We start from the raw sequence: 16,551 nt of genomic DNA, 5'->3' as shown, positions 1-16,551 counted from the left end.
TTCTAGGCTCTTGTGATACCGTTTCTGTACTCTACAGGCGTGAAGTGTATCGGATCCTTCAAGAAGAGGGGATAGACTTGCCCCGCTATGCTGTGCTCAATCGAGATCCTGATAGACCAGAAGGTCAGTGTCCAGCCTCTGCTGAAAGCCACTGTCGTGTACTGCACTATTTAAGATACTCTGCAGGGAACAGGTACTGACAATCAGTTTGGAGAGGCCTGATTCACAAGTCTGTTGTTTTCTGTGAACAAAGATCCCAACAGCAGAACTGTCTGCCGGGCCAGGGCTGAAGGGCTTCAGCTCTGCACTGGGGCTGTTGCACCCTTTCCTGAAGTGCTGCTGCTGTGCTTTGTCTCCAGAGTGCAACTTGGTGGAAGGGGAGGACCACGTAGAGGTAAATGGAGCTGTTTTCCCAAAGCCATTTGTAGAGAAGCCAGTCAGTGCTGAAGACCATAATGTGTACATTTACTACCCGACGTCAGCAGGTGGGGGCAGCCAGCGGCTCTTTCGGAAGGTGAGGAAGGGGACTCCAGGTTTGGTGCTGGAACCAACAGATATGTGGCTCTGAAACCCATGTGGCTTCAGGAAGGAGTCTTGGGGGCACATGGAGGGGAAAGGAAGGGTTTGTGCTGGGGAGATCTAGACGTTAGATCTTCTAGCTCAACCCCATCTATCTGGGAATTGCAAAAGGAGATATTTTAGAGGTAGTGCTGACTTTGCCTTCCCATTTGACCTGTGTCCTGTGTAGCAGTCACAGAGCCATGTTCCGTGTTGAGCTGCATGCTGTTTTTTCCAGATCACTTCCTCAGTTTATGGAGATAAATTTTTTTAAACTTATGTTCCTGTCTTCTAGCATCATTGTTGCCCTTCTCAGGTTAGTGTAGCTTGAAAACGTGTTAAATGAGGTATTCATTCTTAGATTGCACTGGACATCTGCCCTTACATACTTCCACTTTGCCAGCACACAGTTAATAGCTGTGATGTATCTTTTTTCCAATCAGTCACATATCTGCCATTAATAAATGAATTGTTTCCTTAGGTAACGTGCAGGCATGCCACTTGAGGTTGTATCCAAAGCCTTACTAAAAATGAAAATAACATCATCCTGTACCCATAAGATCAGTCACCTGTCTGAGAAAGAAGTTAAATTGCTCTGATTATTGCCTATCATCCTTTATTCTCATTTGATTATTATCTAGGCTCCTTTCTTTCTAGGTCCTTAGCCACTGTTTTTTGTTCCATATCCTTGTAATGATTGGAGTCGACCTAACGGTCCGTAATAACTTTTCTTGTCTTTAAAGCCTGGAAAAGGCTGTGTTTTTGAGTCTCTTTTATCTTATATAAATAAGTGTGCTGGAATAGGTGGGAGTTCTGAGAGGCATTCTGCTAATTCTTGGCATGTGCAATGAAACTTACTCTTTTTGTTCTTCCATCTAAGAAAAGGAGCTCCATGCTCTTCCTTGAGGTGTTTATTCTGCACTTTCAGATTGGCAGCCGGAGTAGTGTGTATTCCCCAGAGAGCAGTGTGAGGAAGACGGGCTCATACATTTATGAGGAATTTATGCCTACAGATGGCACTGATGTAAAGGTAAGGAAGAGTCTGGATTAGCTCCATCCTTCAGCAGTCCTGGGATTCCTGAAAGTTGGGCAGTCCTGCTTAGTCCTACTTAGGTTCCGGAGTGTTTGTGAGGTGCTGACTGTGCAGCCTGGATCCCAAAGTGGGGAGCAGGTGTTCTGTAGGTTGTAACAGGAGGAGTATGAGATCATTTGTTCTTCTCTCTACGGCTGCAGTAGAAACACCTGGAAGCTGCAGTCAGTCTAGCTGGTTATGTCAGGTTCACCTATTTCTCTTCCCAGGTGTACACTGTGGGGCCGGACTATGCCCATGCTGAGGCTCGCAAATCCCCTGCTTTGGATGGAAAGGTTGAACGGGATAGTGAAGGGAAAGAAATCCGTTACCCGGTCATGCTGACTGCCATGGAGAAACTAGTTGCTCGGAAAGTCTGTGTAGCTTTTAAGGTCTGTGTTTTCTCTCCAGTGCAAGCAGGATACTCCATGAATGTCTGATCCAAATCTCAGTCAGTGTTAAAGGCTGAGCTCTGTTACCCCGATGTGTGCCCAGTGCTGCAGTTTTGGATGCCTGATGGCCGTTGCTGTCTGTGCTGGCTGGGTGCAGCTGGTCCTGCTGGCCATGGCAGACTGCTGGTCAGAGGTGACCACGAGGGCCTGCAGCAGATACTCTCTCTGCTCGGAGGTGGCTGGTGTCCAGCATACATCTGAGTATTTGATACCAGGTTCTGAGCATGCTTCTGTCCATCTGACCTGTGCTCATCCCATCTTTACTGTTTCCTAGCTGTGCTTATGTGCAAAACTTGGTCTTCTTCTGCTTCTATTTTTAATATGTCTTTTGTGCATATTTGTGTTCTGTTTTATAGGTTGGTAGACTGAGTGTGTGAGTCTAGGTATGGTTACATGACACGTTCAGCAATGGCAACAGCAGAGGCACTTGGCTTCTGCTTCTACCCTGACTGCCATCTGCAACCCATGCAGTTGTGCTCATACAGCTTTGGGCTTGTTCTACCTTGTAGCCCACCTTTCCACCTAGTGAAGGATGTCTTTGCCTGCACTACTTATTGTCTGTCCATCTATTCAGAATTGTTGGATTTAAAGGCAAGAGCAGCAGAGCCAGGAGCTGCTCTTGTCTAAAGCTTTCAGAGCTCTTGGAGGTGGGGGGTGGCTCTGACAGCTTAATCCGGGGGCTCATGGGTTGAGCTTTTGATACAGCTGTGAGGGTGTAAAGGCTTCTCTAAGGGGCCTGTTCCTGCTGGCTGGTGGCTGTATTTTCACACTTCTTCAAGGCTCATGGGGCAGGCATGGAGTGGAGAATGTGGAGAATGGCTGCAGCACCAGCAGAGCAGCACTGGGCAGCGTGCACTGGCTGCTTTGTGTGCACCAGGGCTGCTGTCCCCTCCTGCACTCCCTCACAGCGTACCTGAGTCCTGCGTCCTCTACTTTCTCATGCAGCAAACTGTGTGTGGGTTCGACCTCCTGCGGGCAAACGGCCACTCCTTTGTCTGTGATGTGAACGGCTTCAGCTTTGTGAAGAACTCCATGAAGTATTATGATGACTGTGCCAAAATCCTTGGGTATGTAAAATTAGAGTTTTGACAGCAGGTAAAGTAACTCGTATCAAAGTAAACTGAATATGGAGTTCTGATCAGTACATTGGAGAGGTCTGCAGGTGGTTCATGCAGGGACATTTGTTCAGCAGGTGAGAGCTTGGCTCTGGGAGAAGTGGGTTAATTACTTTTAGCCTCTGGAGCTCCTGCCTGTGTTGGCATTAGCTGTCTAGTCTACAGCTAGATGTATCTTACAGGACTTTCCGTTGGGTGCTAAGTCCAGCTGCAGTATTGGTGATGTGAGGAAAACTGGTGTCCCTTTAGGGTGTCCTGATTAGCCAGCCCATGGTGTGGTAGATGTTTCTGCAAGAAAGATGAAGAGAAATTCTGTGGCTCTCCAAATCTTCCAGCTTGGACCACTAAGGAGAAGGTGGAGAACCAAGGGAATGGAATTTCTTGTGAGATTTGTATTATAATCTCTTCCAGAAATATAATCATGCGGGAATTGGCTCCCCAGTTTCATATTCCCTGGTCCATCCCAACAGAGGCAGAAGACATTCCCATCGTTCCCACAACTTCGGGCACCATGTGAGTACCTGCGTCTTCTCAAAAGAATGCTGGTGATGGCTAGATGAGGGACAAAGTGTAGACTCTGTCCCAGGGACAGACATCATCCAGCAGCGTGATGTTGTCAGCTGCTGTGTTGGCAGCAATCCTGAAATGCCTGTGGAAAGGCTTAGCCATGCACACAGAAGCGGTGATGAATGGTAAACAAGTCGTAGGTTTGGCGAATGCAGACAAACAGCCGTTGCAGGAATTGCAGAAACTGCTCACGTGGGTTTCAGAAGGCCCAAGTTCTTGGTCAGCACAGGAGGCTGATGAGGGCATCACTGCAGCTGGCTCAGCGTTCAGCAGGCGGCTTGCCTGGGGAAGAGGCACGTGGAGCTGCCAGTGGAAAGGGTGGGAAACAATCAGCTGAAGTGCTCAGATTACCTGTACACTTGCAGACCCTCACTTTACTGTCCACCATGTGAGGCTAAAAGATCAAAGGCAGAAGTTTCTTTATGATCCTCAGCACAACTGCATGCATGGAAGAAGTGAACAAAGTAGGTGCCACTATTGCAAACCAGATGACCCGGTAGTGTCTGCAGTACTTTGTCTGCTTTTATAGCCTTGTACTTGGTTTCATATGGGAGTTCTGCCACTGATGAGAAAAGCAGCTATCAAAAGGATGGAACTGAAAGAACAATGGAAAATTGCTTTCTGGTGGCAGTTCTGGAGTGTAGGGGCATCAGGTGTGTATTATGTTTCTTCAGGATGGAGCTTCGTTGTGTTATTGCAGTCATCCGGCATGGAGATCGCACCCCGAAGCAGAAGATGAAAATGGAAGTGAAGCATCCCCGGTAAGAGTCAAGGCAAGAAAGATGCTGTGCTGCTGAGAAGTGAGGAAGGCCTGTTTCCTGACTCAAGAGGAGGAGCACAAGGGCTGAGTGCATGGGAGGCAGTGCTTTTTCCTGGCTCTGTTCAGTCAAATGCTTTCTGCCCAGTTGGGGGATCCTGCTTTCCCCTTAAGGATCTGGCACCTTCTGTGTGAACACTGCAAGAAAGAGTGAATCCTGCTAGGTGCTGCAAAGGGAAGTGCCACCGTTGTGGTTTAAGCACAGCCAACAACTTGGCACCATGCAGCTGCTCGCTCACTTCCTCCTTTCTTCCCTCCAGCTCCCAGTGGGATGGGGAGGAGAATGGAAAGAATGTAACTCCCATGGGTTGAGATAAGAACAGTCCAGTAACTAAGGTATAATACAAAACCACTACTGCTACCACCAATAGTAATAGTGATAAGGGGAATAACAAGAGGAGAGACTATAAAAGTAAAAAGGAAAGGGGGAAAAAAACCCCATCAACAAACACAAGTGATGCCCGATACAGTTGCTCACCGCTTGCTGACCGATACCCAGCCTGACCCCAGCAGCGATCTGGGCCTTCCGGGTAACTCCCCCCAGTGTCTATCCTGGGCATGATGTGCTGTGGTATGGAATACCCCTTTGGCTACTTGGGGTCAGGTGTCCTGTCTCTGCTTCCTCCTGGTTTCCTGGGTCCCTCCTCACTGGCAGAGCATGAGACTGAAAAGTTCTTGATCGAGGTAAGTGCTACTGAGCAACAACTAAACCATCAGTGTGTTACCACTGTTATTCCCAGACTAAAGCCAAAACCTAGCACTGCACCAGATACTAGAAAGGAGAAAAATAGCTGTTAGAGCTGAACCCAGGGCAACCCTGCTAAATGGGAAGCTGGTGGCTGCTTCCTTTTTGCACCTGAACCTGGAAACACTTGTTTTTATCAGAATTTCTGAAGCACAGAAAGGAGCCAGTGGGTCTACTTGTTCTTCCTGAAGAACAGAGCATGAATGCCTATGTAGGAATGACAGTTCTTGTAGCACTAAAACAGTAGAAACTGGATGAAGGCTCTTTGTTGTCTGTTCAGGTTCTTTGAATTATTTGAGAAATATGACGGCTACAAGACAGGGAAGTTGAAGCTGAAGAGACCAGAGCAGCTACAGGTGGGTCCTCTCTGCGGCTGCTGTGTGGAACGTGGAGGTAAAACAGATCCCAGTGTGAGGCAATTCTTTGGGAGGGTGGAAACCTTCAAAAGATCAAGTCTCATGCACAAACACTCCCTTTCTTATTCCTCACTGTGTGCACCCTCAGCTGGGTGATAGCAGTTCCATTCTGAGAGTGGAATGGAAACTCTTCCTGGCTGATGCAAGGACTATAGGATGGGGATGACCTGATGGAACTTGCCCATCTGCTGTGGATGCCTCTGGTGAAAGATGGGTCGAGGTGAGGGAGTGGGGTAGTTGGAGGCACCTGCTTGGTTCTGAACAGGGCTGGAGCACAGGGTGGGGATGAGCCAAACTGCAGCATGAAATTTGGCCTGCCTGAGCTGTGTCTTGTGAAGTGATGTGTCCCTGGTGCGTGTTTGTGTGAACCTGATGCTGGGTGAAGCCACCTAGAGGCCTCGCAGGAGTACAGTAGTGAGTCCGAGGGAGAGTTGCTGGATGCTTGAGACTGTCTGCTCCCCAACAGGAAGTGCTGGACATTGCACGGCAGCTTGTGGTGGACCTGGGAACCCACAGTGACTGTGAGATTGAGGAGAGGAAATCCAAACTGGAACAGCTAAAGAGCGTCTTGGAGATGTAAGGGCTCATATCTCAGGGCACTGTGAGTTTGCCTTAGAGCTGTGGGTCTGGTGCTGGCATCACAGAAGCAAAGAAAGGGTTTCTCTCAGGACCATAGCTCGCTGTGGCATACGTAGGCAGTGTCTGTGCTCAGGCCATGTCTGTGGAGCTCAGAGTATGATTTTGTGCTGTGATTCCTTCCCCTGCTCTCTCTGCTCACTAGGGATGTGGTTCTCCTCGGGGTGCTGGCAGACTAGGCTTTTTTTTTTGTGATTCACTTGTTAAAGATGTAGCTAGAAACGAACTAAGGTTGATTAAAGCCCCAGTGAGGTACGCGAGCACAGAGAGCTGTCAGCTGAAGGGCAGGCAAATGAGTGGATCTTCAACTTGAATCTGGGGGAGTTGTTTGGTTTTGAGGCTGCATGTTGGGTCGCAGGTAGATGGCAGAAATGTTTGCGTTGCGTTGCAATTGGTGTTGCAGCATGAAGTCTCTTGCCTGTGCTGTATTTTTGCTCTGTGCTGCCTCTGGGCAAAAGGTGAGTGAGGTTGATTTGTTAAAATTGTTTCCCTCCCTCTCCTTGTGACAGGTATGGGCATTTTTCTGGCATTAACCGTAAGGTTCAGTTGACCTATCTGCCTCATGGACATCCAAAAGCTGCAAGTGAAGATGAAGGTAAAGAAACCTGGTGTCTGGACGTGCAAGCAAAATTAGTGACTTGTATCTTACCTTTGCTCACAACATATGGGGGATGCATAATGATGCATAATGTCATGTTCCAACATACCATGATGGTGCCACAGGGCTTTTGCTTTGAATTCAATGAATGTCAGCCTGTGCCTTCAGAAAATAGTGTCTCTTAATTTCATACGTGCTGTTTTGGCTCCTGGGGATTTTGGGTCAGGCTTGTGTTGATAATACTCTACAAGATGCTGATGACAAGCTCCTCTTCCTCCCCTCATCTCCCTGTGCAAGCTCAGCTGTGAGATCTGATGTAGTGAGTACCTGTTTGTCTCCTAGAAGCTCGACGAGAGTCTTCCCCATCCCTTCTCCTGGTGCTCAAGTGGGGTGGGGAGCTGACACCAGCAGGAAGAGTCCAGGCAGAAGAGCTGGGCCGAGCCTTCCGCTGTATGTACCCTGGTGGCCAAGGTGAGCTTTGCCCATGTGTCTGGTCCTGTCCTGTGGCTGTGCCAGACTGCCCAGCCCAGCAGTCACCAGTGTGCAGGGTGCTCAGACATCTGTGGGCTGTGTGCAGCCTGTGTGACTCGGGTCTTTACTGGTTTTGTGCTTTTGGCTAGGATAGGATAAACAATTCCAGTGGGTTTTGCACTCCCTAAGTTCCCTAAGCTGGCTAGAGATGTCTGCTGCAGTGGGTAATCTCTAGTATGTCTTGGAGCACAATTAACATTATTCCAGCTAATGTGCCAGTATTCACAAAAGAGGAGCCGTTCAAGTAAGATACACTCTGATGCAGCAAATATGAATTTCAATATGATTAACAAGGAATTTAGGTCAGATGTAGAAAACAGGAAATCTTACCTTGGAACACGGGTAACTCTGCCTTGAGCCAGGAGAATAGGAAGGTAATTTCTCCGTATTTTCTCTGTCATAGTTCTCACTCTGAAAAGCGTTTAGTACCCAGGCAGCTCAGCAAGAGCTTGGAGGGAAAAGGCTAAGATTGCCTTTTTTTATCAAAGAGTCAGAAGTCATACACTGCTGCTGTATTGATCTGATGAGACCAGTATTGGATATCAGTTCTCCTGCACTTGTATGCTTAATTAATTCCATTTAAGTAATTAAATTTGAAAGTAATTAAGGTAATTGAAATGAAATAAATTTCCTTCTGGAATAAGGAAGAGTTACCCTTGGTGGAAGAGGATTGCATCAGGGAATAAGTACGCAAACTGGACATAGTAAGTCCATGGGCCCTGCAGGATCACCCTTGAATGCTGAGGGAGCTGGCAGATGTCACTATAAGGCCACTCTAGATGATCTTCAAAAGGTGGTGGGGACTGGGGGTGTGCCTGAGGGCTGGCGGAGAGGAAATGTCACTTCTAGCTTCAAAAATGACAAGAAGGGGGACCAAAGGAGGCTGGTCAGCCTTGCAGCCTGTGGGACGGTTGTAGAGTAGCTAATCCTGCCTTCATGACAAGGCCTGTGTGCCATTCTTGAACATGGGAATGGTGAGTTAGAAAGGCTGGGGACTTCCCAGGCCTGTTGTGGATCTCTGAAGCCCCAGCTGAGAGGATCAGCCATTGACTTGGACAAGAGATTGGGGAGACAGGAAGACAGGGTGCAAAAGAGGCCATTCCAGTTGAAACACAGGGACTAGATTGCAGTGGAATGACCCAAAACCTGAGAGGAGACCTGTCTGCAGAGCTTCTGGTCAAGTGGAGTGCAGTTGCCAGCAAGCTGGGCTGAGCCCTAAGGTGTTAGTCTATACCATTTCTGAACTAGCTGCTCTGTATCTGGTGAGCATTGAGTGACTTCCCTCTTGCTCACAGCAGAGCTCGGTGTGAGCATGTACAAGGTGACTTCAGTCCTTCTGAGTCATGGCTTTGGAGATTTCTGCTTCACACAGTCACTCATGGAGAAGGAGAGATCTTATTTTGCTGTGAGATGCTGTATTTGTGGGTAGCACATGGAACATGGCAGCTTTGTCCAGATAGATAGCTGACTTGTGGCTGATGTCTGTCCTTGTCTAGCAGGGTGTTTCTCTGAGTTGTGCGCTCAGAGCTGGGCGCAGTTTTCCTATGTTCTCATGCAGTGTGACTGGGTACTGTGCGAAATCATCATGGGATTCCAGGCAGCAGGAAATTAGTCACCACTGCACTGTCTTTGGAGGGTCTCACTTGAGCTGCATGGGCTCCTTTCTGCCATTCCTGATCTGACTCCTGTGTTTGACTCAGCCATCATAAACAAACCATCAGTTCGTGCTGCGAGATGTGCTTTGGGAGCCAGGAGCCTTGCTGCAGAGCAGCTCTGCGTGCAGTTCTGATGGCGGACACACGTTGAAGGAGGCAGGGGTTTGTGCATCTCAAGCTATCCAGGCAAGCAGAGCAGTCATGGACTGCTCGGGGGGCTGCTGCAGAATTTGGGCAGCATCAGATTTCACTGGTGGATGTTTGCATTTTTTTTTTATTTATTTTTTTTTTCTCAAGATGAGCTTTCCCAAGTTAAGCAAAGTCAGAATCCCACGGCAGTCATCGTCGACAGCCGGAACGGTCTTGTTCCGAGAAGCCTAAATGCTGGCTGTGGAATGGATTCATTCTCTGCATAACTTTGTCACTACAATGGAGTCTGTTGTCTAAAGCAGTGTATTCAGCTGATAGTTTTGCAGGTGTCAGAATGTCCGTTTTGAGTTTGTTCTCTCTTCCAGGTGACTATGCTGGTTTCCCTGGATGTGGCTTGCTCAGACTGCACAGCACCTATCGTCATGATCTCAAGATCTATGCCTCAGATGAGGGACGAGTTCAGATGACAGCAGCAGCTTTTGCAAAGGTTCTTCCTCCCGTTTAGACATCTGTTGGTTCTGCTACATTAGTCTTAAAACATGCCAGTTCTAAAGGAAAACCTCTGGTGATAAATAAAGAGCTGTCCTAGGAGCTTCCCGCTCTCTGTTGGGAGGATGGTGGTACACCAAATAGCAAGTGTATGGGGCAGTACTGGAAATCTAGTGTAGCTGCATATGCATGCTATGTTTAGTATCCTGTCCAGGATAGGACTCTGGCTGGGGAAGAGGTTATTTATGGAGTATTTGATGTCAGAGCACTTTGAACCTGTTGCTGTGTATTAATTGCCTCCAAAATGAGTATTTCTTGGATGACTGCCCAGCCAGAGCAGTTATTCCTTGGCTGCTGGATTTAAAATAGGAATGAAATGTCTTTGGTGCAGCGTGAGGTGGGGGGAAGACAGATTCATCTGCAGTTAAAGCTTGAGCCAAGGGTGACCTTAGCTGTTCTTCAGAGCCTCTGCTGTATCAGCATTTTCCTGCAGACTGGGTTGGCTGCTCAGCAATTGTCTAGACAGATCTGGGCTGTGCAGGCTGTGCTGACCTTTTGTGTCGAGTAGCTCTAGGAGCATTCCAGAGTCACTGGTGACTGTAGGTACTGTTGCTGTATAACTGCTCCTTAAGGACAGTTGGGATTTCACAAGTTGACTGAGGGCTGGCCATGAAACTACCAGAAATGCTTTTTGCTTGGGTTGCACATAGCTGAAACCCTGTTCGGTGTTGCTTTAGGGTCTGCTGGCCCTGGAAGGAGAGCTGACCCCCATCCTGGTGCAAATGGTGAAAAGTGCCAACATGAATGGTCTCCTGGACAGTGACAGCGATTCCCTTAGCAGCTGTCAACACAGAGTGAAGGCACGACTGCACGAGATCATGCAGAAGGATGCTGAGTTCTGTGAAGAGGATTATGAAAAGGTAAAGCACCTGTGGGGCTTTATTGCTTCCTGTATCTGGAAGGAGAACAGTGGTGGTTTGAAGTGAAGCCTGCTGGTATGTGAACAGTAGTTGGTTATTTTGAGATCAGTTCAAAATGACAGGATATAAACTGAACTTCAGAAGGGAAAGGGCAGGCCCTTGCCCTTCTCCAGGTGATAATCCTCAGTGTTGCTCCACTGTCCCCTTCAAGAATCACCTGGTACCTTCCTCTCCTATTAGAAGTCCCAGGGCATTTTATTCTTACAGGTGTGCTAAAAGAAGAGTTCTCATACTTTGCTGCACGCTGCCCAGTTGCTGTGGGCAGGCAATGCACCTTGCTGCATCCCAGATCTGTGCTCTGTGCATGTGTGAACACATTGTTTGGATACAAACCCCTTTGTGTTCCTATCAGTGTCTGATAAGTGCAGAGGAGAGAGCATGGGCTACATCCAGCACAGCAGCCAATAAAAGCACTACATGTGCTTCTCCAGCAAGTCCCCAAACCACTGTTTTTCCTAGGCTGAGATCTGGTTACTGGACTGAAATCCGTCACCCTTAAGGAACAGATTTACCATCTCAAAGAGCTGTTTAAAACTTCTATGAAACCCTTCTGCTGAAACACAGAAGCAGAGTTAGACAAGAGTGGATACTGTAGGTGGAGGGAGGTCTGATCTGGTAGGAGCGGTTGTTTGCTCCAAGTTTGGTCCTGAGAAAGTTTTAAAACATGCCTAAGCACCCCTAGGAATAGACCAGCTTCTTGCACTCTGCTGGGGACACTTCTGTTGGGATCAGAAAGCAGTAGAGCTGCAAAAAGCAGACATTGTGTGTTTCCAGTTTGTGAGGATACTAACTAATCTCTGCTGGTATCTTCTCTCAGCTAGCACCTACAGGCAGTGCTTCTCTGCTCAACTCCATGACGTTTATCCAGAACCCAGTTGAGGTCTGCAACCAGGTGTTCAGCCTGATCGAGAATCTCACCTCCCAGATACGAAAACGTCTGGAAGACCCAAAATCTGCAGGTGAGCCTCAGAACTGGAAAGAGTCTGGAGCAGATTCTTTGTTGTTACATCTTCAGAGCTCCCAAACACCACTGTGGTTTATGTTTGTAGCAAAGAAATTCTAAAGCAAAATGCTGTATATGCTATTGATGTAGAAGGCTCCTATTTCACTTTCAACTACAGTTAAAGATGTGATGTAGAGGGAATGATATGTGCATCTTGGGTTTGGAGTGAATGTGAACAGCAGCAGTATAGCCTGGAGAGGGAGGCCTGACTTTTTCAGGCATTTCCTATAGGGAGCTCAGGACTATAAACAGTAAGTTTATCAGTCATGATTTGCTCATCTCGAAGAACTTTCCTAGTAACAATGCAGAGGTTTTTAAGAGGCATCTGTGGGACATTTCACACAGTTTATGGCAGATATGAGCCAACAGGCAAGCAGCTTCACTTTTCTCAAGTATTTTGGGAGTAGCCTGTTTCTGCAGGATAAAACTCCATGCAACAAGTCCAGTGGATTTTCCAGTCTAGGATCCCTGTGGGTGACATACGATCAGAGCCCTTCTGTGCTGGGAGAAGGGAGTCATGGCTGTCACTTGAACTCCACACTTAAGCAGTGAGGACATGAATGTGGTCGGGTGTTCTCTGTGTTCAGACCTGCAGCTGTACCACAGCGAGACTTTAGAACTGATGCTGCAGCGCTGGAGCAAGCTGGAGCGAGATTTCCGCATGAAGAACGGGCGCTACGACATCAGCAAGATCCCCGATATCTATGACTGCATCAAGTACGATGTGCAGCACAACTGTGCACTCAAACTGGAAGGCACAGCTGAACTCTTCAAACTCTCCAAAGCCCTGGCAGATGTGATCATACCCCAGGTACAGCCTCTCTTGCACGTGTGACGATGCCTGTGGTGTCAGTTTCTGACCCTTTCCCTGTCTTTTTTTCTTGTCTCTCTTGCACGTTAACTCTCAAGGCAGCGTATCACAGGTGTTCCTCAGATATATCTCCAAAGTGTTTGTATGAGGCCAAAACCATTTGTGGCTTAAGGTGTGGCAGAGCTGGCTTCCTGGATGGGGATTCTGACAGCATCAGAATAATGAACAGATGATGCAGCAGCATTTCTGTGTTCACTGTACTGCATTATAGCACAGCTGCAAGCTGTGTGTGTGCCATAGCAACTTCCCATTCTCCACATACAAGACCGAACAGGGGAAAAGAGATTTCTGTCTTAAGAGTCCAGGCTTGTTTGGCAAGTTTGTTATTCTTGTCAAACTAGAACTTGTTCAATTGGCAAAGTTGGCTTAGTTTCTCATAAAGTTTATGCCCATGAACATGGGAGGAGAAGGGCGGGCCACATGCAATGAATCTCTGTACTGACCATTGTTCTGTTCCACTTCTGGCAGAAATGCTTCATGTAGATGGGATGAGCTTCTACCAGCACGGTCCAATTGTGCTTCTGCCCAGAACTGGTCTTCTAAACTTCTTCACAGTGTTCCTGGCAAGATGCATTTTAGCTGTTTCCAGCAAAGCACTTCAGATTTCATCTCTGCAGATAGCAGTTGTTGCATTAATGCTCATGCCAGGCCAGGGTATAAGTTTGTGTGTCATAAAAGGGGTTCCCTGGTGGTACTTGTGCCTCTCAGCTGCTGGAAAAATAGTGACAGTCACATATAGACAGTGGGAGGAGTCTCTGTCCCTTGTTACCCTCTGCAGTATGGGGAAAAAAAATAGAGAAGGGGTTTGCATGACATTTCCTTTTCTGTCCTTGCTTAACTAGTGGTGATTTCAGAAAGGACTGTTGATGTCCAGCCTCCTTTCATGTGGATGTAGCAAAGAACAAGGGCTTAAGGGTATCTATTGTTTTGTTCCCGCAGGAATATGGGATTAATAAGGAGGAGAAACTGGAGATTGCCATTGGCTTCTGTCTTCCTCTCATTAAAAAGATCCAGTTGGACCTACAGAGAACCCATGAAGATGAGTCTGTCAACAAACTACATCCCTTGTAAGGACTGTGCTGCTGGTGGCAGGGAGGGCAGCTTTGGAGCAGTGTGTGGGAACCACTCCAGAAGAGTGTACTGGAGCCACAAAGATGATTAAGGGAGTGGAACATCTCCCTTATGAGGAGAGGCTGAGGGAGCTGGGTCTCTTTAGCTTGGAGAGGAGGAGACTGAGGGGTGACCTCATCAATGTTTACAAATATGTAAAGGGTGGGTGTCAGGATGATGGAGCTAGGCTTTTTTCAGTGATATCCAGTGATAGGACAGGGGGCAATGGGTGTAAACTGGAGCATAGGAAGTTCCACGTTAACATCAGGAAGAACTTCTTTACTGTAAGAGTGACAGAGCACTGGAACAGGTTGCCCAGGGGGGTTGTGGAGTCTCCTACACTGAAGATATTCAAGGCCCGCCTGGACAAGTTCCTGTGTGATGTACTGTAGGTTACCCTGCTCTTGCAGGGGGGTTGGACTAGATGATCTTTTGAGGTCCCTTCCAACCCTTGGGATTCTGTGATTCTGTGTGGAAGGAGACACTCAACATACACTGGAGGACACACCAAGAGGGAGGCATGGTGGTGCTTCTAGAATAGAAGAGAAATGGAAAGGCACCTTGAGACTGCTGAGTGGGAACATGGTGCCACAGGAGCGGAAGCCCACTGTAGTTTAATAGCTGTGCCTTCATCCTTGTTTCAGCAAGGGCCAAGTGCCAGTATGATGAGGCCACCTCTGCCCCACCATGTGTCTCCATTAGGATAACATAAAACTTGCTGCTTCTGTGCCTGATACTCTCACTGTTCTGATCCTGCTGCTCTTTGACAGTGTGGGGTTATGTTGTTCCATTTGGCATACAGAAATGCTGCTGTATGAGAGATGGCAATTCATTGGCAGACTGTGAGTAACACTGGGCTGGTTTTGGTTTAGGTACTCAAGAGGAGTTCTGTCACCAGGTCGCCACGTTCGGACACGGCTCTACTTCACCAGTGAGAGCCATGTGCACTCTCTGCTCAGCATCTTCCGCTATGGGGGGCTCCTGGATGTAAGTGTCCCAGCAATGCTCACAGAGTAAGCCTCCCTGCTTTTTCTCAGTGGTCCTTTCTGAGGTGGACAGTGTGTGTTTGTAGATTGCCCCTCTAGCCAGCTCCCCCAGTAATGATGTGCATTAGTGGCCTCCAGCCAGCTCCATCTGTGCTGTGTTTGCATGTTGCAGCTCCCTGCCTTTCCAGCATGTAGGAGGATTGTTCTTCCTCAGTCCTGACACTGCCTGCCTTGCTTGTACAGAGGCATGTTTTCTCCAAGAGCTGTCTGGCTGGTTTCAGATGAGTAGAGTCCTACCTGTGTAGGAGGATAGCAGTACAAGGCAATGGGATGAGGGAATTTCTCTCTTCCTGCTTCCCACAAGCTTTTATTTCAAGAGCTTGACCCTGTTACTTAGTGACTTTCTGTCAATTCTAAGTCAATAGATCAGTTTGACTTTGGGTTTCAAATGTATATGGGGTGCTCTCTACCAGAGGGACAAATTGCACATTTTTAGGGGACTAACTCATCCAGTCCAACCTTCACTTGTTCACATAGCCTGCTTCCTGAAGGAATTGGCATTCAGACCCTGAGAAAAGCTTTGCATTAGACTCCTCAAGAGGCTCTCAGATTTATCCTCCCGTTTTAAGCATGGTGTTCTGAAATGCCTTGAGAGTTTGGGCTTGCTTAGGGTGTGATTTCTGATGTCTGTGGAAGCTCAGTGTATCTGTAGGCACTGATCATACAAGTACCTCTGAATTGCTCACTGGGAAAGATGTCACTTGATTAGCTGTCTTGAGTGTCAGAGGATGCTGGGTTGCCAGCACAGGGGTATTAGGCTGCATCTGGGTTCATTTGTTGCAGTGGGGTTTACTTCATATCCATCAAGGTGGTGAGATGTCCCACGACACCAGAAGTAGCATTTCAGGTACAGCCATCCCTGGCTGTGTTGAGAAGCAGTGCGGGGTGGGCTGCCCTGCTGCCTGGAGCCCAAGGTCCTGCATGGCTCTCTAGCCTTTTCATTCGGCATCGTGTAGAAGCAGCTTGCCTTTGTCACTTATGTAGGACTATTTCCTTGTGCTTTTATTTTTTGAGATTTCTGTAGCCACTATTTGGGGATGACTGTGTCTGGGAACCTGCTGTGGGTTATGCTTTTCTCCAGTCAGCCTGGCACAGGGGGCTTGCAGCTGGCTGTGCTCAGGTCTGCACGTGGATTGTGTGGGGGGCTGTAGTGTCCCTCTATGCAGTTGCTCCTTCCTGTAACCACCCCCTGCCCTCACTGCAAGGTCATCTCTCTTCATGCAACTTAAGCAAGGCAGTTTTTGTCCTGACAGTGTTGTTATCTTGTGGAGAGGCAAACTCCCTGAGACCCATTTCACTGAACGTTGCAAGGTGTCTGCTGTTGCTTATTCCATGCGACTGTTTATGTGTATATATCAGGAAAACAAAGACCAGCAGTGGAAGAGAGCCATGGACTATTTGAGTGCTATCTCAGAGCTGAACTACATGACCCAGATTGTTATCATGCTCTACGAGGACAACAACAAGGTGAGGGATGTAGCTGTAGGATAAAATACTTCCTGCCACGGTGCAAGGCCCAGTCCCTGAGAGATGAGTTTAGCCGAGAAGTCTGTAGCCTGAGCTCTCTCCAGTTGTGGGTAAAGACAGATGGATCAGTAGCACAACTGCTAGGTTTTATTTTAAGGTGGGAGGCAGTGATCCAGTTAATGCTTGTTAAGTGACAGCAAATGCCACCCTGAGCAGTAATACCGAACTCAAGTAATCAATACTCTCTATTTTAAAGCATTTCCTAGTGCAAAAGAA

At 47.8% G+C, this 16,551-nt stretch overlaps 1 protein-coding gene across 8 annotated transcripts in view; it reads left to right on the top strand.

Moving 5' to 3' along the window:
• PPIP5K1 (diphosphoinositol pentakisphosphate kinase 1) overlaps window positions 1–16,551 on the top strand; it is a 46,204-nt gene that overhangs the window by 7,318 nt on the left and 22,335 nt on the right. For all 8 annotated transcript variants that reach the window (XM_065688682.1, XM_065688681.1, XM_065688680.1 and 5 more), the window contains 18 exons: window positions 38–123; window positions 360–514; window positions 1,487–1,588; window positions 1,858–2,019; window positions 3,025–3,146; window positions 3,606–3,707; window positions 4,436–4,522; window positions 5,604–5,679; window positions 6,206–6,315; window positions 6,885–6,970; window positions 7,316–7,444; window positions 9,675–9,796; window positions 10,536–10,718; window positions 11,596–11,737; window positions 12,369–12,592; window positions 13,592–13,719; window positions 14,635–14,749; window positions 16,168–16,275. In XM_065688682.1, the coding sequence (XP_065544754.1) occupies window positions 38–123; window positions 360–514; window positions 1,487–1,588; window positions 1,858–2,019; window positions 3,025–3,146; window positions 3,606–3,707; window positions 4,436–4,522; window positions 5,604–5,679; window positions 6,206–6,315; window positions 6,885–6,970; window positions 7,316–7,444; window positions 9,675–9,796; window positions 10,536–10,718; window positions 11,596–11,737; window positions 12,369–12,592; window positions 13,592–13,719; window positions 14,635–14,749; window positions 16,168–16,275 (2,239 nt within the window). The remainder of the gene's footprint in view (window positions 1–37; window positions 124–359; window positions 515–1,486; window positions 1,589–1,857; window positions 2,020–3,024; window positions 3,147–3,605; window positions 3,708–4,435; window positions 4,523–5,603; window positions 5,680–6,205; window positions 6,316–6,884; window positions 6,971–7,315; window positions 7,445–9,674; window positions 9,797–10,535; window positions 10,719–11,595; window positions 11,738–12,368; window positions 12,593–13,591; window positions 13,720–14,634; window positions 14,750–16,167; window positions 16,276–16,551) is intronic.

Source organism: Lathamus discolor, chromosome 8 (genome assembly GCF_037157495.1).
Source record: "Lathamus discolor isolate bLatDis1 chromosome 8, bLatDis1.hap1, whole genome shotgun sequence".
Lineage (NCBI taxonomy): Eukaryota > Metazoa > Chordata > Aves > Psittaciformes > Psittacidae > Lathamus > Lathamus discolor.
This window is presented reverse-complemented; position numbering and strand designations above follow the sequence as displayed.